Source organism: Coregonus lavaretus, assembly GCF_964263955.1.
Source record: "Coregonus lavaretus genome assembly, chromosome: 27".
Taxonomy (NCBI): Eukaryota; Metazoa; Chordata; class Actinopteri; order Salmoniformes; family Salmonidae; genus Coregonus; species Coregonus lavaretus.
The window spans coordinates 8147864-8162179 of record NC_140014.1 but is presented as its reverse complement, the minus strand read 5'-3'; the positions used below and the strand labels follow the sequence as shown (position 1 = coordinate 8162179).

General features: G+C 42.0%; 1 protein-coding gene across 1 annotated transcript in view; it reads left to right on the top strand.

Moving 5' to 3' along the window:
* The window catches only part of LOC311102954 (arf-GAP with SH3 domain, ANK repeat and PH domain-containing protein 3-like), a 55815-nt gene extending 52493 nt beyond the window's left edge, over positions 1-3322 (top strand). Inside the window, exons 25-26 of the mRNA XM_084144452.1 lie at positions 874-1005; positions 1348-3322. Coding sequence (XP_084000578.1) covers positions 874-1005; positions 1348-1422 — 207 coding nt within the window. The 3' untranslated portion in view covers positions 1423-3322. The remainder of the gene's footprint in view (positions 1-873; positions 1006-1347) is intronic.
* The last annotated feature ends 10994 nt before the right edge of the window (positions 3323-14316 follow it).

The window sequence follows — 14316 nt, the reverse complement described above, 5'->3', positions numbered from 1 at the left end:
CATATAATAGGCTACAGCGAGCATGCACACAGAGACATACATTTTTTTGGTCCATGAGTTCTTCGAACTCTGGGTATGTAGAAAAACTGCTTAATTTCCAGAACCTCACACTATCCCTTTAACATTACTGTGTATATCTAATGTGGTTCGTATAAGTATGTGTTCTAACATCGTATAACTACTGTACAGTATTTTTGTATAAGACAATAGTAATCAATCAAATTCATTTATAAAGCTTTTTACATCAGCAGATGTCATAAAGTGCTTATACAGTGATGCGCGGGTTGAGTCATAACCCGCAGTCCCCGCCGTTATATCCGGGGAGGACGGGTTTAGGGTCACTAAATATTGTGTGGATGAAGGGCGGGTGGGTGGTGGGTGGTTTGAATAAAGAGAAAACAAAAAAAATCCATAAATGTATAATTCTTGTCAAATTAATATCAATAGGCTACATAAAGGTTGTTCTTGTATTTCTTCTGCCATTAGTGCATAAGCATCAGGGCCTAAATATACGCGCGCCAAATAAATAAATGTTGAAGAAAAACGTAATTGTTCAATACATTACAGAAAAAAAGGGAACTGTAAAGTGCATTTTCTATATTTGCGGGTCGGGTGCGGGCCTCCGATTTTTATCACATATAGTCGGGCTGTTGAGGACAGCTTATTAGCAATTGCGGGTGGGTGCGGGTGAACAAACAGCTGACCCACGCATCACTATAACACAATGTGAAAATATGAGCAATAGAATATACCTGAAAAGACTGACATGGATATCATTGGCTGCTTATACTCCACATTCAGCAAGTAGGCATTTCTATACATACTGTATGCCTGTGTAAGAGCGTGTCTGTAAAGTGCGTCTGTGTGTGTGAGGTATCTAAGAGCCGGCCCACACAGAAGAAGGTCAAGGCGCTGGTGGACTGCAGAGCTGTCGGCTCGGACCAGCTGGCCTTCTTCAAGGATGAGGTCATTGTTGTCACAGCCACCGAGGACCCCCACTGGTGGGTGAGTAGAAATACACCTCTTATTTACCTATTGACCATTATGTATTTGTTTTATGTTTTAATTCATTTTTAATAACAGGTTTAACACAAAGTTCAGCTATTTATCTTTCTTCCAACCTAGCTCTTTTTTTAACCTATTCTCATTGAGAGAAAAATCTCTTGCTATATCTTATCACGAAAAAAAAACAACTGGAAGTTTTTCTTTGGTGTATCACGTTCAGCATAAAGACAAAAAATACAAGGCATAGATAGCCCTTACATTTAATTTCCCTGTATCTGAAATCTATCCCTCCATGTTCTCCATCTATTTGGTCATTCATCTTGATGGTTTTTATGCCTACAGGTTGGCCACATCGAGGGCTATCCATCCAGAAGTGGGACATTCCCAGTGAACTATGTCCATAAACTAGGGGACTGACTAGTCATAGCCATGGAATAACCTAAGCTCTACGCCCTACCCTTACGCTTAGTACGTCACTTACCTGGGAAACCAAAAGGCTGGAACGAACGCTCTTGAACCGGCTCATTCAAAGACAAAAACACTTTCTCGCTTTCCTGGTCATTTTTTAAAAATATGATATTCTGAACTATGAACCACTTTGATGTGTTGTGATCTGAGGGCTATATCGACTCTGCATACACTCAATTGTACATACAGACACTTAAGGAAGTCACTATAAAATAATAAAGTATGAAAGAAAGGGGGCACAGGGAGGAATGCCACCCTATGAGAAAAGAGTGATGAGAAATGCCTCCCTCCACCTTTGACCCCTCCACTTGTAAAACATACAAGTATTAAAGGGTATTTACCACACCTCACTGCTTGGGGAAAACGCTAACTACAGCCCCAGCCACATAACTGTTGGAGAAGTTGGCGTTGAAATTTGGAGCTGGAATTTGTGCGTGTGTTCGTGCGTGTCAGCCTGTGCGTGAGCATAACTGTTGGACTACCTTGCAGTGAGTCTGGAGAATGTGTGCTGTGTATCCAGTATAAAAGAGGGTGAATAACCTACATTGTCCACTGCCTTCCTGGAAACTAAGGAGACTAGGAGATTCATGCTATGTCATTTACAGTTGTCGGATGCAATGAATACCTGCTCAGTGACCGGTGGCATTGATGTCTGTGGCTGGAACGACCTGGAACTGAAAGCCAGACAAAGTGCCTTTGTGGGTGCCAGCCTGTCTCCCTGGGCCTCCGGGGCTCTCAGGCTGCCGCTCTGAAATGGAACTCTAGCGTCTAAGCTGGTTTTGGGCCAGACTCCAGCTCCGACTGGAGGTCTGGCTGGTGCCTGGGTGATTCGGTTTCCTCCAGTCTCCAGAGGCAGAGGAGTCTCTCTACACAGTATGCAGAGTACAGGAAGAGACTGTCACTGCAGTGAAATACACAGCTGGATTGTATTCAATAGGCACCAAACGGACTTAAACAGGAAAAGACTAACTGAACTGATCCAATAAGAAATGTTCATGTTTGTTTTCCACTGCAAAATGTTGTCTGTTACCAGGAATCCGGCAGAATACTGTCTCATAATACAATTTCATAAGCACTTTTTAATGCCGCTGATAGGGAACCTAAAGCTCAGTATGAGATCTGACTTAAGTGTCTTATACAACTGGTTTATCTGTCCACAAGTGAAGCTATGCCTGCTATGGGCATAATGGGCTCTGGTAGGACAGACAACGATACAACCCTTTTAGAGATGAGGATCTGTAGCTTTTCAGCTGTGCAGGTATTTCAATGCCTGTTTGCATTCCTGGAGTTAGATAGGGGGTTATTGAAGGTTTGTTTAGCTTTCTATAGATCGAGTCACTGTGCCAATAAATATACAAGCAAATAAGTGCATGATCACATGAATGTGCATGGATCCAGGGACGGACTGAAAGATTAGGGCAAACCATTGAGTGCATGTTGCACTCTGTTGTACAAATGTAAAAAACACATCTGTTGCATGTTGGAAACATTTATATATAACATTTATCACCCAGTGTTGTAAAATTGCTGAGTATCAGATTCGATGCATTATCTTTACATACTGTACCATACTTTCTCATGTTCCACTACTCACTCTCTGTCTCTCTCTCTCTCATGTAAATGATACTTGTTTGTTGTGAACATCACTTCGATTCTATAAACTCTTATCTGTGCCAGTGGAGCAACAAGGCATGGGATCTGGAGTAGCGGTGGCCCAGTCAGTACAGTGCACTCTACTGGGTTGGGCCAGTGCTCTGAGGTAGGAACCCTTTGAATAATTGAGTGAGCAAGAAAGGAAATATAACCCCCGGTTTCCTACTGATGACTCCAATAAAACCAACTGAGACAGAGGAATGAGAGGTGTGCTGGAGCCCCCCAGGCCCTATATACGCTTCACTTTAAGTTTGACTGTGAGCTTGAATAGGGCTGCGTCCCAATACTCTATCGTTTTCTTTATGGGTACTATCAGATCAGTGGTTGTGAGGGAGAGGAAGCTAGGGAAGAAAGCTATTTTACATTATTGGACTAATGGAGTTTATGGAGAGCTATGTGAAGGCACTTGTTCTTCCATGTCTTCGTATCATTGAGACATATATACACCAAGCAAGCGGCACCATGAAGACCAAGGAGCTCTCCAAACAGGTCAGGGACAAAGTTGTGGAGAAGTACAGATCAGGGTTGGGTTATATAAAAATAAATCCAAAACTTTGAACATCACAACAAACCTGCCAAGAGAGGGCCGCCCACCAAAACTCACGGACCAGGCAAGGAGGGCATTAATCAGAGAGGCAATAAAGACACCAAAGATAACCCTGAAGAAGCTGCAAAGCTCCACAGCGGAGATTGGAGTATCTGTCCATAGGACCACTTCAAGCCGTACACTCCACAGAGCTGGGCTTTACGGAAGAGTGGCCAGAAAAAAGCCATTGCTTAAAGAAAAAAATAAGCAAACACGTTTGGTGTTTGCCAAAAGGCATGTGGGAGACTCCCCAAACATATGGAAGAATGTACTCTGGTCAGATGAGACTAAAATTGAGCTTTTTGGCCATCAAGGAAAACGCTATGTCTGGCGCAAACCCAACACCTCTCATCACCCCAAGAACACCATTCCCACAGTGAAGCATGGTGGTGGCAGCATCATTCTGTGGGGATGTTTTTCATCGGCAGGGGCTGGGAAACTGGTCAGAATTGAAGGAATGATGGATGGCGCTAAATACAGGGAAATTCTTGAGGGAAACCTGTTTCTGTCTTCCAGAGATTTGAGACTGGGACGGAGGTTCACCTTCCAGCAGGACAAGGACCCTAAGCATACTGCTAAAGCAACACTTGAGTGGTTTAAGGGGAAACATTGAAATGTCTTGGAATGGCCTAGTCAAAGCCCAGACCTCAATCCAATTGAGAATCTGTGGTATGACTTAAAGATTGCTGTACACCAGCGGAACCCATCCAACTTGAAGGAGCTGGAGCAGTTTTGCCTTGAAGAATGGGCAAAAATTCCAGTGGCTAGATGTGCCAAGCTTATAGAGTCATAGCTGTAATTGCTACAAAAGGGGCTCTACAAAGTATTGACTTTGGGGGGGTGAATAGTTATGCACGCTCAAGTTTTCTGTTTTTTTTGTCTTATTTCTTGTTTGTTTCACAAGAGAAAATATTTTGCATCTTCAATGTGGTAGGCATGTTGTGTAAATCAAATGATACAAACCCCCCAAAAATCCATTTTAATTCCAGGTTGTAATTCAACAAAATAGGAAAAATGCCAAGGGCGTGAATACTATCGCAAGCCACTGTAGATCCTGAATCGATCTCTATGGTTGAGACTTTGTCACATGGTTTCTGTGAAGTTCTATCTTACGTTATCAATATAATGGAATATTTCTGTCATTTCATTATTAGCAAGTATTTGTAATATAGTATGTGTTTTGCACTCTTTATGTCCTTTCCACATGTGATGTGATTTTTAAGCTCCACCAGCGATTATTAAAGAAGACTTAACATCTGACAGTTTTATGCTGTATTCCATATTTGTATTATGGAAAGTTTGGTCACTTTCAGAATGGATTTACATTATAATCAATGTATTGATGCAGGAAACTTTTGTTTTCATACATAACGCCTGAGAGATAATTATGTAAAATATGAATGGCCTTCAGTATCCAAAAATAAAAAGATGGAGAGTGTAGAGCAGAATGCCTGAGATGGATTGCATGTGATAGATACTGGAACTAACAATAGTTGAAAGTGATTGTTCTGATTGCTTAGAAATCTCATCCTCATGATGCACACTCGTATAGATCGAAATAATGACGGTATAAGACTTGTTTTATTGAAAACATCCAATAAGAAAAATAGTTTTGTAAACTAGACATTAGATGAGAGTACAAGCTAATAATAGCTTGCATGTATTCATAAAGCTATCACTAAAACATCATTTTGACCATTACAATCACTAAAAATGTATTTAAAATCTATGAATCTATTAATGCCAGTTAATCTAATGTTTGGGGGTTACTCACCAAAAATACCTACTCTGTTACATTTGTGAAATGGGGGCTTATAACAAATGGAATTAAAATGGAACACTCAATTTATTTTTGGAACATTCCTCAACCTACCCCTAACAAAAACACACATGTCCTCCACCCCTACTTTACCTTCCAACCAATGTCCTCATCCACCTCAAATCATCCAAAACCCCTAGGATTAAAACAGTACAGCCCACGTCACCTATTACAGGGATTACCATTATACACAGCCTGTGTTTTGGGATCACGACCTTTTTATTGAATGCTCTTACTGAATGTGCACTCTGTAAGAACACTGTAGTGTGTGTGTGTGCACACTAAGAAACACACAGGCCTAATGGGACCAGAGAGCTGGTGTAAGGGACGGTCTGGTCCTCATAGTGGGCAGTAGCAGAACTGTTTGGATCATTATCCCAGGCGGGCATCAGTGAGGTGGCTGGTTGTCGAAGGGCTCTATTCAATCTGATCCGCTTTAGCCGACATCCACATAGCGGTTGTTTTGGCGGCGTCTGAGGTGGAACTGCGTAAGAGCTTTCAAATCCACAAGCGGCTCCTGGCATTATACCTAAAGGCCTAAATCTAGGCCTAAGTGACAGATATTACATCACTCCTGGCTCGGGACAGACCGAGGAAAAGAGGGTCAGGGTGCCACATGGCTTAGCCTTGGATGTGATATACTGTATCTAATAACACTGTACATCAGGTTAAAGGCTTAACTGTCATGCTGTATGTAATACTGTACATTCATAAATGGCATCCTGTATCATAAATCATCCTCACTGTCATATAGGACATTAAACATTATGTAATATATACAGTACCAGCTCATAATAAAATCCAACACAGCCTCCGTATAACTCAGATCAGTATTAGAATAGGTAAATCAAGTTTTTCATTTTTAAATATATACACTGCTCAAAAAAATAAAGGGAACACTAAAATAACACATGAGTGAAATAATCTTATTAAATACTTTTTTCTTTACATAGTTGAATGTGCTGACAACAAAATCACACAAAAATTATCAATGGAAATCAAATGTATCAACCCATGGAGGTCTGGATTTGGAGTCACCCTCAAAATTTAAGTGGAAAACCACACTACAGGCTGATCCAACTTTGATGTAATGTCCTTAAAACAAGTCAATGAGGCTCAGTAGTGTGTGTGTGGCCTCCACGTGCCTGTATAACCTCCCTACAACGCCTGGGCATGCTCCTGATGAGGTGGCGGATGGTCTCCTGAGGGATCTCCTCCCAGACCTGGACTAAAGCATCCGCCAACTCCTGGACAGTCTGTGGTGCAACGTGGCATTGGTGGATGGAGCGAGAGATGATGTCCCAGATGTGCTCAATTGGATTCAGGTCTGGGGAACGGGCGGGACAGTCCATAGCATCAATGCCTTCCTCTTGCAGGAACTGCTGACACACTCCAGCCACATGAGGTCTAGCATTGTCTTGCATTAGGAGGAACCCAGGGCCAACCGCACCAGCATATGGTCTCACAAGGGGTCTGAGGATCTCATCTCGGTACCTAATGGCAGTCAGGCTACCTCTGGCGAGCACATGGAGGGCTGTGCGGCCCCCCAAAGAAATGCCACCCCACACCATGACTGACCCACCGCCAAACCGGTCATGCTGGAGGATGTTGCAGGCAGCAGAACGTTCTCCACGGCGTCTCCAGACTCTGTCACGTCTGTCACGTGCTCAGTGTGAACCTGCTTTCATCTGTGAAGAGCACAGGGCGCCAGTGGCGAATTTGCCACTCTTGGTGTTCTCTGGCAAATGCCAAACGTCCTGCACGGTGTTGGGCTGTAAGCACAACCCCCACCTGTGGACGTCGGGCCCTCATACCACTCTCATGGAGTCTGTTTCTGACCGTTTGAGCAGACACATGCACATTTGTGGCCTGCTGGAGTTCATTTTGCAGCGCTCTGGCAGTGCTCCTCCTGCTCCTCCTTGCACAAAGGCGGAGGTAGTGGTCCTGCTGCTGGGTTGTTGCCCTCCTACGGCCTCCTCCACGTCTCCTGATGTACTGGCCTGTCTCCTGGTAGTGCCTCCATGCTCTGGACATAACGCTGACAGACACAGCAAACCTTCTTGCCACAGCTCGCATTGATGTGCCATCCTGGATGAGCTGCACTACCTGAGCCACTTGTGTGGGTTGTAGACTCCGTCTCATGCTACCACTAGAGTGAAAGCACCGCCAGCATTCAAAAGTGACCAAAACATCAGCCAGGAAGCATAGGAACTGAGAAGTGGTCTGTGGTCACCACCTGCAGAACCACTTCTTTATTGGGGGTGTCTTGCTAATTGCCTATAATTTCCACCTGTTGTCTATTCCATTTGCACAACAGCATGTGACATTTATTGTCAATCAGTGTTGCTTCCTAAGTGGACAGTTTGATTTCACAGAAGTGTGATTGACTTGGAGTTACATTGTTGTTTAAGTGTTCCCTTTTATTTTTTTGAGCAGTGTATGTGTATGTATGTATGTATGTATGTGTATGTATGTATGTATGTATGTATGTATGTATGTATGCATGTATGCATGTATGCATGTATGCATGTATGCATGTATGCATGTATGCATGTATGCATGTATGCATGTATGCATGTATGCATGTATGCATGTATGCATGTATGTATGCATGCATGCATGTATGCATGTATGTATGCATGCATGCATGCATGCATGCATGCATGCATGCATGCATACATACATACATACATACATACATACATACATACATACATACATACATACATACATACATACATACATACATACATACATACATACATACATACATACATACATACATACATACATACATACATACATACAGTGGGGAGAACAAGTATTTGATACACTGCCGATTTTGCAGGTTTTCCTACTTACAAAGCATGTAGAGGTCTGTAATCTTTATCATAGGTACACTTCAACTGTGAGAGACGGAATCTAAAACAAAAATCCAGAAAATCACATTGTATGATTTTTAAGTAATTAATTTGCATTTTATTGCATGACATAAGTATTTGATCACCTACCAACCAGTAAGAATTCCGGCTCTCACAGACCTGTTAGTTTTTCTTTAAGAAGCCCTCCTGTTCTCCACTCATTGCCTGTATTAACTGCACCTGTTTGAACTCGTTACCTGTATAAAAGACACCTGTCCACACACTCAATCAAACAGACTCCAACCTCTCCACAATGGCCAAGACCAGAGAGCTGTATAAAATTGTAGACCTGCACAAGGCTGGGATGGGCTACAGGACAATAGGCAAGCAGCTTGGTGAGAAGGCAACAACTGTTGGCGCAATTATTAGAAAATGGAAGAAGTTCAAGATGACGGTCAATCACCCTCGGTCTGGGGCTCCATGCAAGATCTCACCTCGTGGGGCCTCAATGATCATGAGGAAGGTGAGGGATCAGCCCAGAACTACACGGCAGGACCTGGTCAATGACCTGAAGAGAGCTGAGACCACAGTCTCAAAGAAAACCATTAGTAACACACAACGCCGTCATGGATTAAAATCCTGCAGCGCACGCAAGGTCCCCCTGCTCAAGCCAGCGCATGTCCAGGCCCGTCTGAAGTTTGCCAATGACCATCGGGATGATCCAGAGGCGGAATGGGAGAAGGTCATGTGGTCTGATGAGACAAAAATAGAGCTTTTTGGTCTAAACTCCACTTGCCGTGTTTGGAGGAAGAAGGATGAGTACAACCCCAAGAACACCATCCCAACTGTGAAGCATGCAGGTGGAAACATCATTCTTTGGGGATGCTTTTCTGCAAAGGGGACAGGACGACTGCACCGTATTGAGGGGAGGATGGATGGGGCCATGTATCGCGAGATCTTGGCCAACAACCTCCTTCCCTCAGTAAGAGCATTGAAGATGGGTCGTGGCTGGGTCTTCCAGTATGACAACGACCCGAAACACACAGCCAGGGCAACTAAGGAGTGGCTCTGTAAGAAGCATCTCAAGGTCCTGGAGTGGCCTAGCCAGTCTCCAGACCTGAACCCAATAGAAAATCTTTGGAGGGAGCTGAAAGTCCGTATTGCCCAGCGACAGCCCCAAAACCTGAAGGATCTGGAGAAGGTCTGTATGGAGGAGTGGGCCAAAATCCTTGCTGCAGTGTGTGCCAACCTGGTCAAGACCTACAGGAAACGTATGATCTCTGTAATTGCAAACAAAGGTTTCTGTACCAAATATTAAGTTCTGCTTTTCTGATGTATCAAATACTTATGTCACGCAATAAAATGCAAATTAATTACTTAAAAATCATACAATGTGATTTTCTGGAGTTTTGTTTTAGATTCCGTCTCTCACAGTTGAAGTGTACCTATGATAAAAATTACAGACCTCTACATGCTTTGTAAGAAGGAAAACCTGCAAAGTCTACAATTTTATCCCTGATGTCCTTACACAGCTCTCTGGTCTTGGCCATTGTGGAGAGGTTGGAGTCTGTTTGATTGAGTGTGTGGACAGGTGTCTTTTATACAGGTAACGAGTTCAACAGGTGCAGTTAATACAGGTAATGAGTGGAGAACAGGAGGGCTTCTTAAAGAAAAACTATCAGGTCTGTGAGAGCCGGAATTCTTACTGGTTGGTAGGTGATCAAATACTTATGTCATGCAATAAAATGCAAATTATTTACTTAAAAATCATACAATGTGATTTTCTGGAGTTTTGTTTTAGATTCTGTCTCTCACAGTTGAAGTGTACCTATGATAAAAAATTACAGACCTCTATATGCTTTGTAAGTAGGAAAACCTGCAAAATCGGCAGTGTATCAAATACTTGTTCTCCCCACTGTATATACAGTGTGTGTGTATAACCCTGGTGTCATTGCTAAATTCCCAACCTGGCCCCATTCAATCACGGCCACCTAATCATCCCTCTCATTCCTAATTGGCATATACCTCTCTAGCTGGTGAGTGTTCTGGCACAAAATGGCTCCCGTTCATCACCCAGGTGGGTGGTGGACGAGTTGAGTTCCCCCCTACTATGTAAAGGCTTTGAGTACCTCAGTTGGTAGAAAAGCGTTATGGGCCCGATTCAGTTTTAGGAATATATGCCTTTCCTACACGCTTCTCAGTATTTGGTATTCAGACTTAACTGCAGGTCTCGCTACTGACGCAAATGACTGATGATTGGCTGAAAGAAATTGATAAGATTGTGGGAGCTGTTTTGTTAGACTTTAATGCAGCTTTAGACATTATCGATCATAATCTGCTGCTGAAAAAACGTGTTATTGCTTTACATCCTCTGTCATATCGTGGATCGAGAGTTACACAGAGGGTGTTCTTTTAATGGATGCGCCTCTAAAGTAAAACAGGTAGAGTTAGGCATACTTCAAAGTAGCTGTCTTGTGCCCCTTCGCTTTTTCTATTTTTACTAATTACCTAGCACTAGCCTTGAGTAAAGCTAGTGTGTGTATGTACGCTGATGACTCAACATTACACACGGCAGCTACCACAGCAATAGTAATCACTGCAATACTTAACAAAGAGCTGCAGTCAGTTTTAGGATCGGTGGCTAGGAATAAGCTAGTCTTAAATATATCAAAACCTCATGTAAATCTTGTAGGGCCAGATTCTGACCCGAGTAAATGGAATGTTATTCCCTTTCTATGTGTATTCTGACCTTGAACTTAAGCATGAGAATAGCATGTTATTCGCCTGCTATTCATTAGAGTGGAAATATAATAGATTAAGGTGTGGCGGAGTTGTCTACAGATACGCCGTATTCTGACCTTGACTTAATTCCCTAATAATTCCACGACCTTTACATGCGAGGAAACCATGAATAAGGTCTAGTGAACCTACCGGTTTCAAGTGGAAAAAGCATCTACTTTATTTTTTCAGATAGAAGGAACACCATTCTCCATGCACTGTAATTTACAACTTGATAATATCTAGATAAATTAGTAATCTGTTTGAATAAGGGAATTGTAAATATAAATTACACTTGTTTTAGATCTATTTTACCTTAAAATCCCTGGAGATAAATGTGAAATTAGTCATATGGCAGCAAACTGAAGCATATCAACTTTCACACAGTAAAGCTTATGAAAAGCTGTGCCATTATGCAGAATTTAAATTGTACGGCCTTTTCACTTGCAGGGATGGGCACTCTCAAATGTCTTAATTATAGGCTACCCCTACCTTCTGTTTCCTATTTCTATCATGTTAAATATTAGCCACTATCAGTATCGACCGTCAGTAGACTTAATAACCACTCATTTTCAACTGCCAATTTACTTTTAGTTCCCTTCAGTTGGTATAGCCTGCATTATCATTCCATTTCATTACATTGTTTCGTTTACCTTCATTTGCTTCCTCTGTAAACACTGTCACTGCCATGTGGTTTTTGCTAAGGATCATTAACAGTTTATAATTTAAAAAAATACATTTAGGCTAATTCAATCGTTATGGAGCGGAGAGCAGACCAAGCTGTAACAGTTTGAACCTACGCATGGCGCAACACTTGGAAATGTGTGATGACACGGCCATGGTTAGTGCAGGCAATCGATGAGGGTATAGCCTACTATTGTACACTACACAAACCACCCTTTTCCTTCTTTCGTGTGTAAAGACTCTCAAAACCTGTTTTTTATGATTCATGAATACTTTCTTAAACCTAAATAATCTACAAGATCCGAGTATTTTAAAATCTACTAATTGGTGCTGAAACGGAGACTAATATGCATATATTTAGATGGCTTTCTTTCATTGATCCCTGATATTCTGAACCTGTTCTCTCGAGTCTGTCTACAAAATTCTAACTAAAAGGTACACTGTATTTAAAGGGATGGCTTAAGATAAATGTACTGAAAACCCTATTGAATGAAAACTCTACGAGAAAATCTGTTGGCCAGCAAGTGGGAGGGTTTTCAGCAGTTGAATGAAATGTATTTAGAGCGCGCAAGGTAGTCACACCTGCAGAGCACTTTACATGACTGAATAAGTTAAGTCTGAATACCAAATACTGAGAAGTGCGTAGGAAAGGCTTGTTTAGGAAAGGCATACATTCCTAAATCTGAATTGGCCCCGTAATTAATAATGTCGAAATTGAGCAAGTTGAGGAGACTAAACTGCTTGGTGTAACCCTAGATGTTCAAAACATATTGATGCAACAGCAGCTAAGATCAACCAAACAAGTCCTACAGGCCCTAGTTTCATCACACCTGGACTACTGCCCAGTGATATAGTCAAGAGCAGCAAAGAAGGACATACAGTTGAAGTCGGAAGTTTACATGCACTTAGGTTGGAGTCATTTAAAACTCGTTTTTCAACCACTCCACACATTTCTTGTTAACAAACTATAGTTTTGGCAAGTCGGTTAGGACATCTACTTTGTGCATGACACAAGTCATTTTTCCAACAATTGTTTACAGACAGATTATTTCACTTATAATTCACTGTATCACAATTCCAGTGGGTCAGAAGTTTACATACACTAATTTGACTGTGCCTTTAAACAGCTTGGGAAATTCCAGAAAATGATGTCATGGCTTTAGAAACTTCTGATACGCTAATTGACATAATTTGAGTCAATTGGAGGTGTACCTGTTGATGTATTTCAAGGCCTACCTTCAAACTCAGTGCCTCTTTGCTTGACATCATGGGAAAATCCAAAGAAATCAGCCAAGACCTCTGAAAAATAATTGTAGACCTCTGAAAAATAATTGTAGACCTCCACAAGTCTGGTTCATCCTTGGGAGCAATTTCCAAACGCCTGAAGGTACCACGTTCATCTGTACAAACAATAGTACGCAAGTATAAACACCATGGGACCACGCAGCCGTCATACCGCTCAGGAAGGAGACGTGTTCTGTCTCCTAGAGATGAACATACTTTGGTGCAAAAAGTGCTCCAAAACCGCCATAAAAAAGCCAGACCACGGTTTGCAACTGCACATGGGGACAAAGATTGTACTTTTTGGAGAAATGTCCTCTGGTCTGATGAAACAAAAATAGAACTGTTTGGCCATAATGACCATCGTTATGTTTGGAGGAAAAAGGGGGTGAAGCATGGGGGTGGCAGCATCATGCTGTGGGGGTGCTTTGCTGCAAGAGGGACTGGTGCACTTCACTAAATAGATGGCATCATGAGGAAGGAAAATTATGTGGATATATTGAAGCAACATCTCAAGACATCAGTCAGGAAGTTAAAGCTTGGTCGCAAATGGGTCTTCCAAATGGACAATGACCCCAAGCATACTTCCAAAGTTGTGGCAAAATGGCTTAAGTACAACAAAGTCAAGGTATTGGAGTGGCCATCACAAAGCCCTGACCTCAATCCTATAGAACATTTGTGGGCAGAACTGAAAAAGCATGTGCGAGTAAGGAGGCCTACAAACCTGACTCGGTTACACCCGCTCTGTCAGGAGGAATGGGCCAAAATTCACCCAACTTATTGTGGGAAGCTTGTGGAAGGCTACCCAAAGCGTTTGACACAAGTTAAACAATTTAAAGGCAATGATACCAAATACTAATTGAGTGTATGTAAACTTCTGACCCACTGGGAATGTGATGAAAGAAATAAAAGCTGAAATAAATCATTCTCAAATATTATTCTGACATTTCACATTCTTAAAATAAAGTGGTGACCCTAACTGACCTAAGACAGGGAATTTTTACTAGGATTAAATGTCAGGGATTGTGAAAAACTGAGTTTAAATGTATTTGGCTAAGGTGTATGTAAACTTCTGACCTCAACTGTATGTAAATTACAGTTGGCCCAGAACAGAGCAGCACGGCTGGCCCTTAAATGTACACGGAAGGCTAATATCAATAACATACATGTCAATCTCTACT